The sequence below is a fragment of the Trachurus japonicus genome, chromosome 5 (genome assembly GCF_045865225.1).
Source record: "Trachurus japonicus isolate A0001 chromosome 5, Traja_1.0".
Lineage (NCBI taxonomy): Eukaryota > Metazoa > Chordata > Actinopteri > Carangiformes > Carangidae > Trachurus > Trachurus japonicus.
Window position 1 is genome coordinate 8,458,924 of NC_140911.1, and position 22,425 is coordinate 8,481,348.

At 43.6% G+C, this 22,425-nt stretch overlaps 3 protein-coding genes across 9 annotated transcripts in view; 2 read left to right on the top strand and 1 right to left on the bottom strand.

The window, feature by feature from the left end:
* Positions 1-3,370, top strand: part of dlgap4b (discs, large (Drosophila) homolog-associated protein 4b) — an 89,516-nt gene extending 86,146 nt beyond the window's left edge. For 4 of the 6 annotated variants that reach the window (XM_085775961.1, XM_085775964.1, XM_085775963.1 and 1 more), the window contains 2 exons: positions 184-354; positions 1,707-3,370. In XM_085775961.1, the coding sequence (XP_085632087.1) occupies positions 184-354; positions 1,707-1,952 (417 nt within the window). In that variant the 3' untranslated portion in view covers positions 1,953-3,370. Of the gene's footprint in view, positions 1-183; positions 392-1,706 lie in introns of all 6 variants that reach the window. The other 2 variants (XM_085775966.1, XM_085775967.1) reach the window with 1 other exon arrangement.
* Positions 3,371-7,266: 3,896 nt separating this feature from the next.
* On the top strand, positions 7,267-12,926 carry tgif2 (TGFB-induced factor homeobox 2). Of its 2 annotated transcripts, none has more exons than XM_085775969.1 (3): positions 7,267-7,336; positions 9,757-9,998; positions 10,938-12,573. In XM_085775969.1, the coding sequence occupies exons 1-3, from the start codon at positions 7,282-7,284 to the stop codon at positions 12,519-12,521; spliced, it is 1,881 nt and encodes a 626-aa protein (XP_085632095.1). In that variant the 5' UTR covers positions 7,267-7,281; the 3' UTR covers positions 12,522-12,573. The 2 variants fall into 2 exon arrangements, with proteins under 2 accessions (XP_085632095.1, XP_085632094.1); XM_085775968.1 differs by lacking the exon at positions 7,267-7,336 and adding an exon at positions 7,434-7,545 and having other exon boundaries at positions 10,938-12,926.
* Positions 12,927-16,356: 3,430 nt separating this feature from the next.
* myl9b (myosin, light chain 9b, regulatory) lies at positions 16,357-21,603 on the bottom strand. The gene is made up of 4 exons (XM_085775970.1): positions 21,524-21,603; positions 18,276-18,479; positions 17,902-18,063; positions 16,357-17,282 (listed from the first exon to the last, which is right to left on the bottom strand). The coding sequence occupies exons 2-4, from the start codon at positions 18,457-18,459 to the stop codon at positions 17,107-17,109; spliced, it is 522 nt and encodes a 173-aa protein (XP_085632096.1). The 5' UTR covers positions 18,460-18,479; positions 21,524-21,603; the 3' UTR covers positions 16,357-17,106.
* Between the last annotated feature and the right edge of the window lie 822 nt (positions 21,604-22,425).

Below are 22,425 nucleotides of genomic sequence, written 5' to 3' on the forward strand. Positions count from 1 at the left end.
TAAATATCAATGGGATAAGATTTTCACCTTGTGCTAGTTCAGGTCTTTGGTAACATTTTCCACTGTCCACTAATTCTTTTTTTTCTTCTTTCTAATATATTCCATATGATCTCTGTACAACATGTGCTCGCTCTGCATCGTTCATACATCGTTCACTCATTTCCATCCATCTCTCTTGGTCAGAATGTGAATGCCAATCCGCGACCCACAGCCCAGGACCTGGCTGGTTTCTGGGACCTGCTGCAGCTCTCCATCGAGGACATCAGCCTCAAGTTCGACGAGCTCTACCACCTCAAGTCTAGTGACTGGCAGCCCGTACCGTCTGCAGCTGCCCAGTCGCCCCCTGAGCGGAAGGTACTTCCCACCCCTGCTGCCCAGTGCCCTGGCTGGGGTAGGAAAGCCGCCGAAACCGGCCTCTCTCCTCCCACCACCACCACCACCATCGCTCCCACTCTTTTTTACCTCCCCTTCAACCTCCCACCCACACCCACACCCCCCCGTCCGTCCGTCCCTACGTGGGATGATGAACTCTTAACAGGGCCTCCCTGTCCAACTCAAAGGGGCAAGAGAGGTCCCTTTAGGCATGCATGGAACGACTCATCTCAAAGAGGGCTGCCGTTGGTGTGTCTTTAATAAGTGTCGGGCCCTGCTTTGAGCATGCATGCGTCCCTCACTGATGTGTGTGCTGCAGTGGAGCATGGCTACGGTGCACTGGCTCATGTGACAGAATGCAGATTTGCTCTATCTCCTGTTCTCTTTGAATGTTTATTCTTGTGTTTATGTGTCTGTGTTGGTTCCTGTCTGTCGCTCTCTGTCTGAATATGTGTGTTTGTCTTTTATAATATGTATTATAATTACAGGTTGTACAGATCTAGACACACCAGAGAGACATGACAACACTACAAATACCTAACAGCCACAAAGACAAGACTCACAATAGAAAGAGACACAAGTTACAGTTTTTAGGTGTTTTATGCAAAGGAACACATCCATTTACATGATTTAACAACACCATCACATAATTGTATTCTCGCATATTTTACAACACACATATTTCTCCCTAAGGATAAACTACAAAGGGAATTTTTTATAGTATTAAAAGTCTAGGAATGGTCATTATTATATTAAAGTGACAGGAGGGGGCGAAGCTCTGAGACCTGAAATGATCTCATTGTCTCCCAGATACCGTCCCCCTCTTTTTTCATTTTTTACCTACCTTTGTGTGTGTGAGTGTGTGTGTGTTTGTCTTTATGGATCTTTTAATGTTGTAGCTGAAGAGCTCTTGCTTTTTTGTTGCTTTGCTATGCCAATGTGTCGACTGTGTCTTGTGATCCTCTCCCTGTGCTTTAAGTTTGATCCACTGTGCCATCATTTCATGTTACCATCTCATGTCTCTGAAAATTGTCATTCAAATGACTGGTTTTCTCAATGTTTGCTTATTTTTTTACCTGTTGTCTAGTCTGTCTGTTTATTTTCCTGTTCTTTAAAAGCTTTAACAAAAACTTATCAGCGTTGGCATAATGTCTTTGTCAAAGTCTTGTCTGCTAAAACCTGCCTTAACAAACAGAACCTGTCCAACAGTTTTCCTTATGACCTTCTCTCATTGTCCTATATCTTGTGTTTTGTCCCTTCTCCTCCCACTGCACCTCGCTCCACTTCCTCTGTCCTCCTCTGTCTGTCATCTGTCATCGCTCCAAAACTAACAGGACGAGGAGAAGGTGGCACCTCCAGCAGCAACAAAGAAGGCCGGTAAGGGACGACCAACGCTGGGCCGCGAGAAGAGCGCCGACTCTTCATCCACCTCTTCTTCGGCCTCGGCAGAGAAGCAGAGACAGGAGGCTCGCAAGCGTCTGCTGGCTGCTAAGAAGGCCGCCTCGTTTCGCCAGAACTCTGCCACAGAGAGCGCAGACAGCATCGAAATCTACGTCCCCGAGGCCCAGACTCGCCTCTGAGACGGACAGCGACCGAGAAGGATGTAGAGCTGGATCAAAGGATAGATAAGTGTCACTGAAATACCTGGAGAAAAAAAAGTGGAGGACAACTTTTGCCATGCAAATGAGCTACTCAGAGTATGGATAGAGGTGGTGGGGGGGAGGAGAGATCAAATTCCCAGAGACCGGGGAGGGGATGGGGAGGGAGGGGGTTAATTTGGGCATTTTTGACACATTCATACAATTATAGGCTGGTCCTGGTGGCATCAAACACTCCATTAACAAATCAGAGAATTAAACATCGAACTTGTGCATAAGAGACTGTGGAGCAAGAGACTCGTCATTTGAGGCTGCCATTGGAAAAAAAAAACCTCAGTTGATGAACTTTGATGACATTTCTTGTTACTACTCTTGATATCATAAAAATTGTTAATGAAGGTATTGTTATTATGACGATTATATCCTAAAGAATCTATATGAAGACTGTTTTAAACGTTCCTCTATCTTGGCTATAAGATCTATTAAGTGGACAGAAGACCGGCGGTGACGCTCTTCTGTCTCCCATTGTCGTCCTCTTCCCAGATCATTGGCCATCTTGTAGCTTTTTCACAACACCGCCTTGTGGCCATCGCACACACTGCGCACACTACATCCACTACACTTCCACTCGACAAACTCACACCTAATGTACGTCTTCCTTGTATTTATTTGTTTACTTTTACTCATCTTTTGTTTTGTATAGAAATCCATTTAGATCAGGTTATTATGAATATTTTTGGTATGATGAAATCAGAAGTGAGGTTGGAGGGGTTATTTATATAGTTCCTATCAATTAACTCTTGTGTGTGTTTTTATGTCAAAAGATTTTAAACACTGGTGAGAATCTGTAACGTTTAGTTTCTTAACGGTTTTGAATGAAAGCACATCCCAATGTAAACAACGACCGAGCATGAGGATCTCAGTTTCAGTCGGAACGACCGCGGCCACAATATTTCTGAACATCGTTTTCTCTGTAGGATAAAAAAAAAATCCTCTTCAGTTTCTTTTGCTTCTCTCTGTTCCATTAACTTCATGTTTGTTCTTTAACTGCAGATACGTAACTATTTCAGTCTGTCCCGGGCTTCTTTAAGTGCTTTTATTAACCTCACTTAGCATTCAACTACTACATCTCAAATGAATCTAGGGCTTTTACTTCAGTAATGCAGCAGGTAACACTGTTACTGTTTGTGGGGACACACATTAGTACACGTCTCACTGTTACTTTTATACTGTTTTTCCAAAAGCATTTCTGTTTTATTTTGCCTCCATCACTCGACAGAATCAATCTTAGTTCTTTGTTACCATCTTTGTTTTTCCCGCCATTGAAATCGTCCAAAGTATCTGCACTTTTTTTATTCAAAGAAACAAAAAATATTTAATTAAAAGCATTACATACATTAGTCATTGTGTTTTTCATCATTTATTGAATGCTGCTTGCTTTGTTTTTTTGTTTTTTTGTTTCTTGTTTGTTTCATGGGAGACTTGCATAAGCCAAAGATGAATTCACTGTTTCAGATTCATCTCATGTATTTAAATGTCATCAGCAGGGAGCTCAATCGTAACTATGCTTGCTGTGAAAACAGACGGAGTGGACTGTGGCCACAGCACAAATATGTATCGCAGGTGTTCTCGCAGAGCTGTGACAACGCTGAGTAATCGCTGTGGAGCGTTCAAGACCAGTTGCAAGTTTAGAAACATGAAATGTGGCTTCAAAACACAGAGCAGAGTTTGTTGTGTGTCACTCTATAAGGTGACATGGCTGCCCCCTCTCCTCCTGACCTCTAGAGGGCAACAGTTGCTAAATCTCAGTTTGAGGTAATGGTACATTGTTTAAAAATGTAGCCTACACATTGAAAAAAAGGTATTTACATTAGAAGTCAACATTTCCATCCTGCCCTGTTTTGCATTAAGAAGACACACGGTTTGCATTTCACATATTTACAGAATCATCATCTATCTTTGGTTTGAAGCCACTTCCCTAAAACCATGTGGTTTAAAATGAGGCCTGTTAGTTTACTTTAACATATTTTATTTACCTCGTCTAGAAATCCACATCCAACCACATACATACACAGCTCTAACACATTTGGTTGCTTCCCTAATAGTAAAGTAATGGTTAACTAATCTAAACCTTACCCGTCCTAATTAATTATGTTAAACTGCTGCGATGTCACTCCGTTGCTTTGACTGCTGCACTGCTCCTCTCTCACCCACTGTGACTCAAAAATGCGGCCTGGGGCTTTGAATAGAGCCTGATGACCACCATTCTTTCTCTATCTTGGCAAGAGCTTTCTCTTGATGGCGGGCCTTTGTTTGCCTGTTGTGTTTGCCTGCTGGGGATGACTCTCAGCGAGGAAAACGGCCCAGGGGTGTCAATAGCCAGTTCCCCGGTTGCTGTCAATGCCCCCTTCCATTTGACTGAGGTGGACAGCATCGTTAGCACCTGAAGGCCTTTTGTGTGTGTGTGACTCAGCCGTGGGCTTGATTTGATTCAATTTCTGACTGCCAGGAAAAGCTTGTGTGTATGTGACAAGTTGTTTCCCTAAAAAAAAAACAAGCCAAGTGGAGGCAACACAGTTGTCTCTAGTGTGAGTTAACAGGTTAGCTTGTTGTCCATATGTTTCTACATTTTAAATGCCCTCACCTTTGTGTTTTTAAGAATAAGTTTAACGCATTGTTCAATATCAAACCATATCATTTTCATTTGTTTTTTCCCCCCATTGAGTGCAGATTGTTTTTCGGGCCTGTCAGCAACGCACATCAAAACACAAATGTGGCATCTGGAGCAGCTGGAAAGCTGTTGTAGCCTACGACCGAACCATCAGAGAGTGAAAGGGTTGGATGTGTAAAAAAAACAACACATGTCAGACATGTCAGTGGCTTTAAAGAGGCCACTTAAAGAGAGAAAAGAGCTCATTCCATGCATTTTAACAGTACTTCTACCCAATACACACATATCACCTGGACACACCTAGGTCTATTTCCTGGGTAGGGTTATCTGTGATCCAGCTGCACAGTGGGTGGGTGGGTCTGCTGCAAAGCCATTGATTTTTGGGGTGATAATGGTCCAGTATAGGTTTGATGGAGGTGGCCAATGTGTGTGGTACGAAAAGCATTTTTTTTTTTGGTCAAAGTTTAATTTTGCAGCCATAATAAACCGTACTTAAGTTGCATCATGTTGTCATAAATCATAAATGTTGGGGGGAAAAAAGCAATAGTCTGTGTTAAACAAGGAAAGAAATGTGTTACTTACTTACATTGTGGCTGTACCATCTATTCTGTAACACCAATGTACCTTCATTTTCTACTCTACAAAGAAAAAAATAGGTTTATAACATGCTATATAAAGTTTAGCTACCCTTAAAGGTTGGATTATGCGTTTGCCACTTTTTCTACATTCCAGGACGGAGATAAATTTAAAAAAATTAAAAAAGTCACTTGAGACTAAAGAGAAACGGGTTAATCCCAGGAAGAGAGTTTACCTCAGCTGGGACACCAGTGAATCCACTCCCATACAGTCGTCCAAAGGCCTGCTTGCAAAAAAACCCAACAAAACAACAAAAACAAGCTCATTCGCATCTCTGCTTTGTTCCACTGGGTCGGGCATCATCGAGCGCTGGGGGAAAACACTGGGGTTGAGGTGCAGAACTTATGCTCTTGCCACATGAGATATGATGTAGCAAAAAGTTGTCTGTAAAAAAAAGAAAATACTAGAACAAATATTTTATGAAGCAAGCACATATTTTAAAAAAAGTAGGTTCTGTTCAGTATAATACTCTATAGGCTGCGTGTGTGTGTGTGCCGGGGTCTGTGGGGTTGTTTAGTATAAAAGGGTTTTACCGTCTGAGACAAGAGTTGAGTGTATGTGAGTGTGGGAGTGTGTGTTGTTCATAAAATGAGATTTACCTAGATTCATGTCACTATACTCTGGTAACATTTAAAACTATATGTGCAATACTGAGTAAAAAGGGTTCTTTGATATTAAGATGAAACTAATAACCTTGCTTTTGCACCCTTACCCCCTTACCCCCTCCCTCCCTCCCTCCCTCCGTCCTTCTTCCTGTGCTTCTTTAAAGTTGTCTTCTGTAAATAAGAACAAAAAAAACGGACTGAAAAATCTTCATCTTTTACAATCGATGCTCTAGATCTATTTATACTGTTTCAAGGTTGTTCAGATGTATAACAGAGAGACGTAAAGATTCAATAAAATGCACACAGTACTTTCTCAAAAATGTCACTTGTTTACTTTTTTTTTTTTGCTGATTTTTGAATGAGATGGTGATTTTTGTGTTTTTTTTGTTGCAGCAATGCATTCTGATAAATTATTCCCAACCCTTAAATCTGTGTTTTATATTTGATTTGTTTATATTTTATTTATCTCAACAGGTCCATGGTGATTTTTTTTTTTTTTTTTTGCAGCAATGCATTCTGGTATATTATTCACGACTTAAAATCTATGTTTGTGGTTTATTTTTGATTTGTTTATATTTTATTTATTATGAATTAACAGGTCGATGAGGATTGATTTAAATTGTGTCATCCTCCTTTTTGAAATCTGAACTCCCGCTCATTTGTCCAAGGGGGAATCTCCCATCTCCCTCAGACTGAGGATTCAAAGCAAAATCCCCCTCCTCTTTTTTTTCAGAGAGGAACCTCTGAGACACATGTTGTGTTACTATCATAAAAAAAGACCCAGAGTCAAATTTGCAGGATTAGAGTGAGTATATGATAATATGAGAGCAGAGATGAGTGTATTTTGGTGTTTTATCCAATGCACGAGTCAAATGTGGTCACCAGTCGACGCTTTGGACGTTTATGATTTATGTAACAAGAACATTTTGCTCAATGTTACGTAAAGCCTCCGCACAACTGTGTCTGTCTCCTGCACACGGTGACACATTACTGAGCGCTGTGGTTCAAAACATCACCGAGCTGCTTCAAATAAACAAACCCGAGTCAGTGTAACCGCGGGGTTTTAACCGCGTCGAGAAAATAACATTGTTTCAATGACTGCACTATATTTTGAATGAAATGTTCTTCCCGTCAGTCACAACGAGACGGGGGAGCCTGTCTGCTGCCTGGCGGAGCGCGCTGATTGGCCGGCGCCATTCGAGGGGGCGTGGCGGAGCGTTCTGATTGGCCCACAGCCGCAGAGGAGGCGGGCTCTTCCCCGCCGAGACTGTCAAGATTGGCAAAGAGCTGGCGCTGGCTGCTGCTGCTGTGTGCAGGTAAAAAAAAAAAAAAAAAAAAAAAAAGGAACAAGCGACACAAAACAGAAAACATTTGTCCTGGCGGAAAGCGGAGCAGAGCGATGGAAACGGACCGTCCGGCCGAGCCTCGACGTGCGGTGAAGCCCCAGCAGCGACGTCTTTGAGTCAGAGACGAGAAAATAAAGCAGGAAAAAGCGCAACACCTTCGGCGTCTTGGAAGAAAGTGCCCGTTGTGTGTGTGTGTGTCTCTCTGTGTGTGTCAACCATCGTTTGGCTCCCGGGCTGCACGCTTTGTACGGAGCAACTTGGACAGCTGCGTGTTTTCAGGCGAGCCCATCAACAAAGAATGAAAGCGTTCAAACGAGGTGAGCAAGGCGCCCACTACCACCACCACCGCCGCCGCGTCGTGTGTTTTATTTAATCACTGCCACGCACGTTTATCACCCGCAAAAAAAAAAAAAAGTGTCCGCCCGAGAGAGAAAGAGAGAGAGAGAGAGCCCTGCTTGGCTCCTCCGCTGTTGGTTTTGCCTGGTATGCGGGGTTTTTTGTTGCGAGCAAATGCAGCGTGTGTTTGTGTTTAAATTTGGAGGGACAGCTAACCCAGCTAGTTATCTGTGGAGGCAGGCATGGTGTCCATCTGGCGGAGCGACATGCGGGAGGCTGTGCGTCCTTTGTGCGCTCCAGATGGCTAATTTAGCCAAAGTGGCTCCTCGGGTTTGAACAGTTTGGACCCAACATTTGTGCAGTTTGGACCTTTTTTTTAATTTGATAGTGTTGGATCACACATGGCGTCTGAAAACTTGTTTGATGTTCACTGGGCTGGTGTTAAAGATTCAAAATGTGGTCAGAGTTTAGAGCACTGTTGAGCTTTTTTAAAAACTTTTTTTTATAGTTTTAAAATAAATGTAAAAACCAAACCAACAGGCCACAGATTGAGCAGCTGTGTGCTGCTGTGCAGATTGGGGACATTTTGTAAACACACAAAGTTGTCCATGTTTGACAGCCCTGTGCCACGCTGCTGTGACATATTGTACCAAAACCAACATCTGCCTTCACATCTGTCTGGGTGGCTTTCTAAAAATTGTATTTTATCTGACTGGATCTGTCCCCCACAGTGAATGTGGACTGTTGATGCCTTGTGACCGACGTTTAAATGTCAGTACAGTGGAGCCAGAGGATCTGAGAGGGGGGGTGGGTGGGGGCTGTTGGTGTGGTGGGAGTAGTGCAGCTTTGTTGTGGCCTCCATCATGTCTCTCCCACAGACTGTTATTAGAAGTTAGAATAACTGGAGCCTCTGTCACACTCAACTGTGGCTAATTAATGGGAGGCACTCATGTGTTGTATCCACACTGAGCAAAATTAAACTGAAGTCAGAAACTGTTGAGATTTTTTTTTTTTTAACTTCACTGTTGCTGTGACTGAGATCAGTCTGCAAAATCACATCAGGATTTTTGAAAAGTGCAACAGTAACATAGGAAAATTTGCAGAAATTTAAGTTTAAGTGTATGTTTTGTGTTGTTTTTAATTTCTGGTACACAGTAGAGCTGGGCCTCACTCAGTCTGACATGGGTAAGTTAAGTCACCAGTGGAATTTAGCTCATTTACAGGAACTAAAGGGAGGGAAATGCATTGAGTTAGAATTAGCATTTGTATGTTTTTAGACCCCCACCACCACCTCCACTTTTCTAACTTGGTCCGGTACATCCCTCGTTTGTAGAGGAATGCAGATTTGAAAAGATTCGTAAAAACTGCTGCAGCGGTCTTGAGCTGCGACTGACTGGCGTGAGGTGAAAACGGCCCTCCTTTGCATGGTCAATAGATTCCTGGGCCGGTGGCTACTGTGATGTTGATATGCACACAATCTCCTTTGTGAAGACAGGCGCTGCCCTGGGGGTCAGGTTTCACCCCAGCCCCAGAGAGAAAGACATTTACTGCATTCTGTGGCCCACCCCTGGGATCAGGCATGCTCCATTTTGAAGGGGGGCGATTCCCTCCAGTGGCCGAGCATGGGTAGCAAAAAAAAAAAGAGAGAGAGAGAGAGAAAAGAAACACACAACAAAGTTCAAACCACTGAGCCATTGTTTAAACATGTTCAGCCCAGGAAGTCGGAGTCCATCTCACTCCACGCTGGGTTGGAAGTGCAGGTTAAAAGTAACTGACAACTAGATTTGTTGCACTTGTTCGCAAGTGTTAGACATTTGTTATTGTTTATTTGACCAGTCTGAGCTCTTTCACACACACACACGCATACAGCTTCTCCCACTGTGGAAAAATGTGACTATTATTTTGCACATGTGAGTGGATCACAGCAAACATCTGCCTGTTAGAAGAAGGCCAGGTGAGCAAACAGCCGTCCATAAACAGTTATCATCTTCTCCCATCTCCACGCCTCATATGTGGCAAAATGTTTGCACACATAGAGATCCAACATGGAGGATTTGAGCCACCTCCTGTACAACGAGCAGCTGATGACTAGCAGATGTGATTTAAAATGTGTTTTGGTAAATGACAGACAGAGCCAACGTGACTGAAAACCACCTTCTTCTTCCTCCTCTTCCTCCTTCCTCCTCTTTCAGCTCTGGAGGAAGAGCATCGCCCGGAGCAGGAGCACTCCTCGGCTGTGTCGGACAGCGATGACGGCTCCCCGCTCGACCTGTCGGGAAGAGGGCTGTTTGGGAAGCGCCGTCGCCGCGGCAACCTGCCCAAGGAGGCGGTGCAGATTCTGCGGAGCTGGCTGTACGAGCACCGCTTCAACGCCTACCCGTCGGAGCAGGAGAAGCTCAGTCTGTCGGGGCAGACCAACCTCTCCGTGCTGCAGGTGAGGAGTGACATTTCATTCATTCATTTATTTATTTATTTTATCTATGTATTGGTTTTTCTTTTGTTTTTTCCCAGGGGCATTCGGTACTTACCACAGGAAATGACATTTGCGGTCCTCACTGTTTCTGCATTTTGGAGAATTGTTTTTTTTTAAGTAGGAATGTGTCTGCATGATGAACATGTGGATTTTCTATGGTGGATAAAACACATAAATACAAGTTTTTCTTTTGCAACTCTCATTGAATTTTAGTTTTTTCTCACTGGCTTTTTAATCAACAAGTGAAAGCAAAGCAACGATCAGATGGTTTCACCGTGCCGTGCTGCTGTAGGACACTTCCAGCCTTCTCTTTTCACTTCGTTGCATCAGTGGTAGACGTTTCCTCTTTCCCACTTCGCACACAGACCCACACAAACAGGCAGGCTGCGTTAGATAAGACGTTACAGATCAGCATGAGGCAGCAGCAGAGTTTCTTGTTATGCAGTCAGTTCACTGGCATGCCTTTGGCTGCCTCCTCCTCTGTGGCTCAGCATATTTGAGCTCAGACCTTCATCATTGCCAGCTTTTCAGAGAGCTCTCATCTCTGTCTGTCTCGCACTCGCTTCCGCGTGTGGGAGGCAGCGCCGCTAGAGGGGGTGAGTAAGGCTTCGTCTGCAGATGGAGACGACGATGATGAAGAAGAAGGTGTAGGTGGTTCCTGAAATCACAGAGCTCAGATCGGGTTGTTTTTTAGTCTTTGAATGTGTTGCAAAGGTTTAGTTTTGGAACCAGCTAAATGAGAAATTTGAAGTTCTCAGGTCACAAACGAATCCTTCATCAGTAATCTCAAGAGCGCGCCCTTAGTTTTCTGACTTTTTCTTTCCATTACTACCTTTTTCTCTTTTATAAGTCATCCCTGTCAGCTCTGCTCATGCTCCAAATGTCCCACTCTGTCCACAGATATGCAACTGGTTCATCAACGCACGCCGCCGCCTCCTCCCCGACCTGCTACGCAAGGACGGCAAAGACCCGACCAAGTTCACCATCTCCCGCAAGGTCGGCGGCAAAGGCGAGGGCCACTCGTCTAACGGAGGCGGGGCCAGCTCTCCAGAAAGAAGTTCCTCCTCCTCCTCCTCCGGCTCGTCTCAGCAGCGCCCGTCTGTCATCCGCTCCGCGCCCACGTTGGACCTCAGTCTCCTCGGGAGCACGGCGACGGCCATCCTGACCGGAGCAGGCTACCCGGACAGAGAGCGGTCGGTCCAGGCGCTGATGAGGCTGGACACGCAGAGCCTGCTGAGGGAAGCGGAGGAGCAAGGGGCCAACACGGCGTGTCTCACCGGCACAACGATGGCGGCCAGTCCCACCGGCGGCCTCTTCAACACGCCTCCCCCGACTCCCCCCGAGCTGTTCCCCACCCAGGACTTCAGCGACCTGAGGCTGCTGGTGGACGCGGCTCTGCAGCGGGCGGCGGAGCAGGAGAACCTGAAGAGGCTCCAGGAGAACCAGAGCAAACCGGCAGCGGAGGCCGTAAAGACGGAGCCGGTGGAGGAGCAGTGCAGCGACATGGGCCCCACTCCGCCTCCAGAAGACAGCCAGCAAGTCATGGACGCCTCGCGGGTGCAGAGCCTGATGGAGAAGGCCATGGCTGCTCCGACGACGGCAGTGAAGGCTCCGGCGCCTCAGTCCTCCTCCTCAGCAGCTTCCGTACTTCCCATGCTGGTCTCGGCTCCCAGGCTGTCCCCTCTCCCGATGAACAAAGTCATCTGGAGCCCCCTGGAGAAGGACGCAGCGGTCAAATCCTCCAGCCCCGGCCAGCCTCAGCTGCTCCCGGCCCACCTGCCAACCTTAGTGCCACTGTCGGCTTCGGTCTTCGGACAGCCGGCGCCTCAGAAACCAGCCGCCACCGCTCCTCCTCCTCCTCTTCCTTCTGCACCATCAGCTCCGGTCTCGATCCTGGCTCCAGCGAGTCCGCTCTCAGTGCCATCACCAGTCCTTGTTCCAGCTACAACCTCCACCGCCTCGAGCCTGAGCCTGGCTTCACCCCCAACCGTAGCGCTTGTTCCAGCTGCCGCCGCCGCCTCCTCCTCAGCCATCACCTCTCTCACCCCCCCGATAGGAGTCCCGCTTTACCTGCCGTTCCACAAAGCCCCTTTAATCCCCGTCTCGGTTCCGTGTTCATCGCCCGTTTCCACGTCGGTGTTGTCTCCGGCTCCCGTCTCCTCTCTCCCCGTCTCTGCCCAAGCTTCGCTTCCTGTCCTGGCTTCAGCTCCGACATCCACGTCGACTCCAACCGTCACACCTCTAACAGGCATCACCTCCCACCTCGCTCCTCCTCTTCCTCTTCCTCCTCCTCCTCAGCAGCCTTCCTCCACCAGCAGCATTAGTAGTAGCTCCCAGAGGAATTCAGCAGTAGTGCCAAGTGTGTGGAGCATGGTGCACGCCGACACCAGGCAACCCAGCTCTCTTCAAGTGGTGAAGACCCCCATCACCACAGTGTGGGGTCCACAGCACAGCCTGCACACAGTGAGTGAAACTGTAAACTAAGGAGCTGGAACTGGGGCGACTATTTTTTTTGTTTTTTTTTTATAAATATATCTGTGGAGGAGAGAGACCAGACGTTCCTTTTTTTTAGGCTGGACAACACTGTAAATAGGAGAATGTATCTTCATCACCAGTCCTTCTTTGACATTCAAGCCCGTGCCTGGCAATGAATTAGATGTGCAAGTGAAGTAACGACGTGCTATTTCCAGCAACTTTTATCGTTTCATAATAATTATGCTTTTCCTCGATGGACGCTGTTGAGAAAAACTGTGGCGCCGTTCCTCAGAGAGAGAGAGCAATTCTTCTTCTTCGTCTTCTTCTTCTTCAGTGCAGAGTAAAAATGTATCGTTAAAAAGTTTTCTGATGCCGTTTTTCAACACTTTCCCAATACAGTTCAAGAACGAGGAGGGGAAAGAGATAAAAAAATTAAAAAAAATATCCCGTAATTGTACAAAATTTCAGTTGGTGTGAAATGACGAGCACCAGCAGCTTCAGTAGCAGTTCTGGACTCTGTTGAATGTACAAAAGGCACTGACATCAATAGCTAGGCTGCCTGTCATGTCATCCATTCCCATTAGTTATCCAGACAGTGTTTTTCCTTTTTTTTTTTTTTCTGCGTACAGCAACAACATCATAGTCTTTATAGTTGTGCAATTCAGATGTTTTTTTTTAAAGATGTTGTCTGTTCTTTATTCCACTACACCCCCCTTCTTTTCTTTTTTTTTTTTTTTACTTGTGGTGCCGATGAGCGGAGGAGAGATTGATTGTACTGCAGCGAGCCCGACTGACTCACCTTGGTGTGTCGTCTCCATCGCTCTCTCTCCCTCTCTCTCCCCCGTCTCACTATCTTCCTGTCTTTTTATAGCTCTGAGGATTCACTGGCCCTCGTGAATCGTCATGTCAACCACTCAGCTCCCGCGCTCAAACACCACGTCCTTCTTTTGTCTTCTAAAACAAAACGATCAGTATTTCTCTGTGTTTCCTGTCTGAAGCGTTATTTCTGTTACTTCTGTGTCTTTTGACCTTGCTGTGGTTGTGTGTGTGCGATCTGCAGGGATTGTTGTTGTTGTTGCTGTTGAGTGTAGGACGAAGGGGAGAAAGAAGGTCACTGGATCTGTTGCAGAAATCAATTTCAGTGGCGAGGTGATCTGATGACATCATGCTGAAATGAAACGTTACACCTGCAGAGAGCCGAGACACTTTCATCTTTTGTGGTGCAAAACACTTTAAACGTTGGATTCCTTCTTTTTCTTTTTATTTGGAGGATCGATAGATAATTTATGTTGATTTCCCTGTCGATTTGGGTCAATGCATTTCAAACCTGAATGTCTTAATAGCATTGGAGCAAATGTAGCAGATGTAATTTGCTTCTTTTTTTCTTTTTTTTCAGGAACAGCATCAAAATGTTGTTCTGTTGTTTTTCTTTCTCTCTCCTCATCAGTACTTTTCCACCTTGTGTTTAGAAATGGGTTCTGTAGAATTTGTATTTCATTCATAAAGCTGTAGTTTCTATGAAACTGTCTTAGCATAAAAACCACAATATATGGCCGGACGCCAGCTGGATATCTATTAACACAGTAGCATTTGAGCGGAGGAGGAGTTGGGTTCCCATGTGTATAATACTGTAGCACAATGATCATGTTTACCAGTGTCGTTGAGCCTTTCTGCTCGGTTCAGTCTGTTACATTTCGCGCGTGCACAGGCCTGACTTGTAATGTGAGGTCAAAACACTGCTGGTGCACTGACCCCAGCATCCGTAGGAAGTCTCTCCGTTTTCTTCTTCATAGCAGAAATCGAAGCGCTGACTTTTTTTTCTTTTTTTTTTGTGCATCGTCTCACTGCCGGTTATTCTCTGTACATGTCAGTGGAGGGTTTTTTTTTTGTTACTGGTACTTTTTCTAGACTGATGTGCATTTATACCTCAATTTTCACAGGTCATGTCAGGTTTGGGTCATATGAGTTAATATGTTATTAATACTTGGTAATGATATTAATTATTAAAGTAATATTTGTGTCATTCGTACTACATCATGCCACTGTGACAACACCTAATCAGTTGTGATACTGGAAAATGGCTGGCTGAACATTTAGGCAGGCAGGTTTTATGTAGTGAGGTTTATATTGGGTTTTATAGACGGGAAGTGACGCTCCAATCAGAGACGACAACATGTTGATGTATGTAAATATTTTCAAGCTCATGTTTTCTTTTCCTTTTTTTTTTTTTGTATGTATTGGCATGAACTTTATCTCGAACTGTGTAGTTTCTTCACAGCCAAATGCATTCAGAACTGTTTTTTCCAAGTTCATGTTGTGAATCATGACTGACCGTTGGCAGTATGACTGGCTGCTGTGCCTTAAACCTACGACTGAGGGATGATGTCCCTTTTTTTTATATAAAAACTTCTCAATAGTCGTGCAATATATGCCTTAAACTTTAAATGTGTGTTTTGTATAAGCATTTCAAAGAATAAAAGTTCAGTTTTTCATAAATGCCACTTCTCTTCAGTCTCTTTCATACATACAGTGGCAAGAAAAAGTATGTGAACCCTTTGGAATGACCTGGTTTTCTGCATTAACTGCATTATTTCATCAGTCCACAAAACATTTTCCCAGTAGAGTTGTGCGGTGTCATGCTGCTCTTTGGTTTCCATTTGTAGGCAACTTATCTAACTGTGGACTGAGAATATGAGACAATTCTTGACTGTAGGTCTTCAGAGATCTTTCCTGCAAGGCGTGGTTCACATGAGTAGATGCTTCTTGTGAACGGCAAGCTCAAAAGGTTTTAATGGTTTTTATAGGTTTTGCACCTTGGCTCCAATCTTGTTTTCTTTGTTTAGACTTCAGCTTTGCTAACTGTGGCTTTTTTTTTTTTGAGTCATTAACCGGAGGGTTCACTTATCTATAATTGTGACTTAGATGTTGATCAGATCACATTTTATGATCAATTAATGCAGAAAACTAGGGAATTCCAAAGGGTTCACCTACTTTTTCTTGCAAAGGTTTTGTTGTAATAATCAGACTGCATCATCAAAAAGGCCTGCAACACATTTTCTCTGTTCACATTAAATGTAAACTGAGAAAATGTGCACTGAGTGTTTTGCACACCGGCTCGCTGTCATGGCTGACCGAACTGCTTTGCTAAAGCATTCATTGTTAATGTTTTTTGTAGGCTAGTACCTGTACTTTGTCGACCATGTCTCTGGATTTTCAGTATTTGAATCTGATGACAGTCGCTGTGTCGTTTTGGCCACTGTCAGTAAAACAACATCTGCATGTTTTTTTTAGTTGAGCTTTGAGCGCAAAACTCTAAATGAACATTGTGTTTGGTTGTGAAAAAAATCTTAAATTTGAAACAAGTTTTCAGGGGTGTAAAATTAATCATAAATGATCTGATCATTATCTGATAGAGAAGCTGAATAGATCAGAAAACCTTTCATTTTGAACCATTTAAAACTTAATTTTGCTAAATTAGATTATTTACTTACTGACGTCAGTGCAGGTTTTAGTCCATTTAACACAAATTGTGCAGACATTACTGTGAAACATTGAGTTTTTATTGTTCTCTTAAACAAAGAAAATGTCAAACAGACCTGAAGTTCAGTTCATGTCAGTGAAATATAAAAATAAACTTACAGTAATGAAAATGTAATCTTTTTAGTTAGCATTGTGAGATGCAGCTGAAAGGAAATATGTTTTTAAAAATGCATTTAAGCCGTGGTTTTGCAGGTGTGCAGTCCAAGTATTAAACTTCAACTTTTGGTGATTTAAACCAATTAAATCAGCTAACTCAGACAGACAGTGTTTGAGTGGTGCAGCACAGACATGATACAGTGACACATTTGCACGTTTTTGCGGTCAACGGCATGAATAAACTTACTTTATTATTTGCCTGAGCATTTTGAAAGACTGAATTCCTTCAACGACACAGTCATACCCGATCCTTCAACAAATACACACAACCAGCGGATTGGGAGGAGGACGACATGAGTTTAGACTGAAAAAAAAAACAAAACTCTATTTAACCATTTCATCAAGAAGCGCTCCCCACTTTTGATTGTCAAAAAGTAATAAACGAAAACATAATGATCAACTTCTTTATCCATTTTCAACATACAGGGACACGAATGACAGAGAGGGAGGGGGGCTTGTTGCAGTGCTTGTGCAGGTGTGTTAATAGGCGAATAGGCAGGAGGAGGAGGTAAACATGGCTGGTACTGTATATAGCACTGAATCTGGCAGCCCCCCCCACACACACATAAACACACACACATATTGATGTTAATGCATCAGTCCAACCAGGTTCCCTACAAAGAGATGCAGTTGCTTTGTTTCCTCGTCCGTTTGACCTTCACTGATGAATATTTGAAGCCCAAAGATTCTACCACTGATAAACACATAGATCTAAATAAACACATTCTACTCTCCATTTATAAAAGACATTGTTATACAGTATTAAAATATGCATTCCTATTCAATTTCTTTCAAATCTACAAGCTCCACAAAGGTAGGAAACTATTATAGGGGCCGATGTGTGGTGGGTGGTGTGTGTGCGGAGGCCCGAGCCCCGAGTCGTCTTCCTTCCTTCCCTCTACTCGTCATCCTTTTCTTTGGCGCCGTGTTTGAGGATGCGGGTGAACTCTGCGTAGTTGAAGTTGCCCTTCTTGTCGATGGGCGCCTCACGGAACAGCTCGTCCACCTCCTCGTCCGTGAAGCGGTCGCCCATGGTGGTCAGCAGCTCTCTCAGGTGATCCTCGTGGATCACACCTGCACACAAAGGAACACAAAGGAGCTCAATGAAAGATCATCAGATGGTTCCACCTTCTGTGTGATGTAGGGATGTCACGATTATATATTTTCTTGGTACGATTATTGTCAGAAATAATCACGGTATTACAATTATCACGATTATTTTTTACATTAATTAATTTCAGGATTGCAACAAGGTTTTACTACAACTACTTCAAAGACTACATTACACTACTCATTACAAGGAAAATACTAATCACAGCTATTTTCTACCACATCACAACACTATAAAATCAAATATAGGCAAAATATAATTACATTACTAATTATTTACACAAAATGTTTCAAGACCAATTATTAATCCCCCAGGGGATAACATTTAAATTCCAATACCAGTTCAATGTTAGTTGGTTACAGTATCTGTGCATTTATTTATTTTGGCTATTTTGGTTCTGACATATAATCTTTTTTTGGAAAGTGACGATATTTAGGAACCTTTACGATGAATTAATTATTTTTTTAATATTTTTAATATCGCGATTAATTGTGAAAACAAGTAATCGTGACATCCCTATATAGTGTGATGTGATGTAATGTGTTTTGTTCTATTTGGTTTGTGTTTAACCAGTCATCTCACCAGATCCCTCCTCATCAAAGCAGGCAAAGGCGTTGCGGATGACATCCTCGGGGTCTGTTCCGTTGAGCCTCTCTCCGAACATGGTGAGGAACATGGTGAAGTTGATCGGCCCAGGTGCTTCGCTCATCATCCCCTCCAGGTATTCATCAGAGGGGTTCTTACCTGTGGGAGAAACCACACTGTTGCATGTATCTGCATTTTTCTCTGGGCTCTGTGGCCTTTTATCACTGTGATTGCTGAGTTGAGTCGACTATCAACTCAAATGCATCTATTGTTGGACTTTTCACTAAACATCATGTGTTATATTGGTGGTTTTGAACCTCTGATCTACACTTGCAGCCTTAAAAACTAAGCATAAAGACAAAGCTGTTTACCCAGAGAGGCCAGCATGTCATGCAGATCCTCCTTATCGATGAAGCCGTCCCTGTTCTGGTCGATCATGTTGAACGCCTCTTTGAATTCCTGGATCTGAGACTGGTCGAACATGGCGAACACGTTGGACGTGGCCCTCTGGGGGCGCTTCTTGGTGGTCTTTCCCTTGGCGCGTTTGCTCGACATGGTGGCGGCTGGATCTGGGCCTGTGCACATTCAGAAAGCATGATTCATCATGGGTTGATTAGATTGTGGCAGTGCTGCACTGCAGAGGGTAACATGGCATGGGGTTTGTTCCTTAGTAACACTGTTTGACACAAGGAGTGATTTCAGCATTAAATTGAAAAAGAGGAATTTAAAACTGGAGCACAACATTTACGTCTCTCTCTTTTTATGCCCCTCTTCTACTCATTCTGTCTTTCATTTGCCCCGAGCGGGAGAATCGTTTTTCTCTTTCTTCCTCTCTCCTGAGAATCACATCCTCTCTGAATGTCAGGTGTAGTGATGGATGTGAAAACGACGCGTCTCCACAGTGCGCACACTGCAGCCGACTTCAGATCCTCCCAGAATTAGACCTGTCACTCACATTCAGGACTGCAGTGATTCAATGTGTATGTGCATGTGTGTGCGTGTGCATGTGTGTGACTCTTTGATTGTGTTACACCCAGTGGGCAATAGCAGGCGGAGGACAGGTTGGACAGGCAGGAGGGAGCAGGTAAATATGGCTGATGAGTCACATAGAAGAATGATGACATCATGCACTGATGGGAGCGCTGTACGTGGCACCAGATGAACTGTAACTCCACCGCTCTGACATTTATCAGGTGGTTTTTGGAAAGTTTTGTGCACTTTTTTCATTTTGTCACTATAATTAGATCTCAGGGGAGTTCAGTGTTTTCAGTTCATAAAAAAAAAGGTACTATCTTTAGTCTTTCACACCGGGGAGGTGAGATGATTCTGAAATGTTAACTATATCTTGACAAGCCACTTCTTCCTGTCAAATATTAACATTTAATAACTATACAAACTTAAATAAATGCAGCATTTGTCCAGATTAAAACATTCAATATTTGAACTAAAGGCTAATCTCTTATTATAGCTGCTTCAAGTACAGAAATGAAAATATAGACTTTTAAAAGGAATATCAATATGTAGACATATTTTCTTAATTCCTCATCACTTTAATCTGTTTTTAATTTTAATGTATGTCTATTTACCATTGATAACACAATTAAATGTATAATAGACAATATACAGGATATTTTCCCATTTAACAGGCTGTAATAGATTTACTAGGTATCGTTCTTTCCGACCTGTTCGTCTCTAAACACATCAGAGCAGTGGCTACACTGAAGTGTCCTCCAATAATTTTTATAAATAGCTCTTTGCTGCCCTATATTCACCAAACCAGTGCCTCGGTGGGACTTGTCTCCGTGACACGGTCTGTCATCATAACTAACCGTAGCCCTACATTTCTTGAGTCTGTGTGTCCCCTGTATGATTCACAGAGGCCTCACAGAGAAGCCAAGTTTATCTAACTAGAAGATCTATTATCTGTGTGTTCAGTATAAACTTTCTCTCTCCCTGGGAACTCAAAAACAAATGAGGCAGCATTTTAATTTTTATGGTCAATGCAAAGCAGAGTCACCAGCCAGGGCTCTGTCCAGAGTTTATAATGTTAATGAATAATCAAAGTGTCCTGAGCTTAAACCCAAACATGGATCTGTACGTCGGAGTGAAGGGAGTTCATGTACCATGTCTTAATTACTTGGGTGTCAAATGAAGCATGCCAGTAACTACCTTGTAATACCAACCAACCACACACAATTTGTCAGCAGTGGTTTCTGTCCTTCCTTTCTCCCAGCACAGACGCACGTTGGATCAGTCTTTACTTTAATTTGACTACTGTTTTGGCTTCGGCTGTTTTTTTTACACGTGCCAGAAAGAAAAATGAAGAAATCTGGAAGGTGTGTGCCGTTGGCTGGCTCTCGGCCTTTCCATTCTCCATCTAACAGTCACTGAGGAAGCTGGAAACAAAAACAGCACCGAGCTCCGACTCAAGGTTGTTGTTTTTTTTCGGGAACAGAGGAATTCCTCAATCTGATTAAGGCCTCTGACTCTCGCAACGCAACACAACAACACACCACGTTTTCATCATGCAGAGATTTATCCCGTGATTGTTCTGGTGTAAGAGGATGTATCCGGACTTCAGTGCAGTGGCCTCAGTGTAAACAGTCCAATTTGAGACACTGGAATTTAGTTATCTGGTTTGCCTCCAGCGATACAGTGGGGGGTATTGTCTCCTGAGAGAACAGTCCTGTTTCAAGTAATCAATAAGTTTGATTCCTTGAGGGATTATTTGACTAGAGTGATTAGTTCACAATCTATATCTTCTAGTTTTCCCAGCCCTGATGAATCTGCAGCTAAACTCTCCCGCTTTGTGCACAAGGTGAATCAACGGTGATTCATGGAAAGAGGCAGACAACAACTATTTCTGATCTGAGCAACACAAGCGTCCAGCTGACGTGCCTCGGCTTGGCCTGTTACTGACAATGGTATTTGTTCTTCGGTCACCACAGTGTCCCCTTCTTATCCCTCTTTGGACGACAAAGCTCCTCTGTTCCTCACACACACACACACACACACACCCAATCCCACACACACATTTTGGTACTGTCATCCCTCATCCTTCAGGTCACGCAGGTCACCACTACTGAGGTGAGGACTTAAAAGGCCAACGGTTCAGGAATTTCAGACACAAACAGAGAGTGAACCCGAGTGGACGTTAAGCTCTCATCGCCTATTAAAAGACATGATGATGATGTGTGTGTGTATGTGTGTATGTTTAAGAGAATGTGAGTGAGCCAGATCTAAATGGGTCGGCTGCATTCATAAATTCCTCTGTCTAATGTGCCATAGTGATGAGATGGAAGTAAACACACACAAGCATACAGAGCATGTCTACTTGTACATATTATATAAAACTTATTCTCAGGTTGAAGGTGCACATCGTCTACTGGGGCTCTGTTTAACAGATGAAACGGCTCCATTGTAGCTTATCTGGTACCGTTAATCAGAGATCCACTTCACAAGCCCTCTGTAACTCTATCCTCTCTTTCACTGACAGCTGAGCATTGTACCACTGAACTCAGAGACCTCATAGTTCCAGTCCTCTAAAAAGACATCAAAACAGAAGCTTTTTTTGTTTGTTTTGTTTTGTTCTAAATGTCTTACACGCTCTCTTTCTTACCTTGGCTTCAGGTAGAAGTACACAGGGAGTCCTTTAAACTCCTTCTCGTCTGGGTTGCGATACAGGAGAGGAAGGGAAGCAGGCAGTCCTACTGAAAAGTTTGTTTAAAGAATGAGACTCCCGGTGGTTCCCTCCCCCTTCTGCCCCAGCCAATGGAGAGGCCGCCCTGTCCCGTACAAAGACATCCCAGGCCAGGCCATTTCTCCATACAAGGCAAAAGAATGCACAAGCTGCGGCTTGCTACTGCCACAGACGCTGCTCGGGATGTTTGGGAAAAAGGCAGAAATGACAGGAACTACGATAAGGCTGCCTTATTTAGAGAAAAGGGCCTAAACATTTTGGAGGAGGCTGTGTATGGTGGAGTGTGGAAACATGGGGGAGAGAGTTGTGAGCAGACGCAGAGCAGTTCACAGAGGCAGTGTTTCTGTTTGTAAGATATGGGTTTCCTTAAATAGGCAGTGTGTGTCTGGCCATCACTGAGGCCTGGATGTGGAGGGAACACCTTCATTTATGTTATGGAAGAGGCAACATCTGTTTTGTGGTCGCTCACACTTTTCCACATCATGATTTATTTAAAAAAGAAAAAGAAAAAAAAAAAGGATAAGTGGCTACCGGGCTTAAAAAAACATTTTCTGTTTTGGCAGCTTACTTTGACAAAGTGTTTTTTTCTTTTACTTCAAGCATTGTGGGAAATATCTAGACAATTTTTATACCAAGTTATATATTACTAAATATATTCATATGCAACATTGTCATTTCCTTAACGGGACAGTGTGTAATGCATGTTGAAGTTGGAGTTTAATCTTTATAATAAATGCATTTTTGCTGTTGTTTGTATAGTCCTATGTCCATAAGGGTGTGGTAGCTACAGTGAATATACAACATTAGTGTTGCTGTGGATA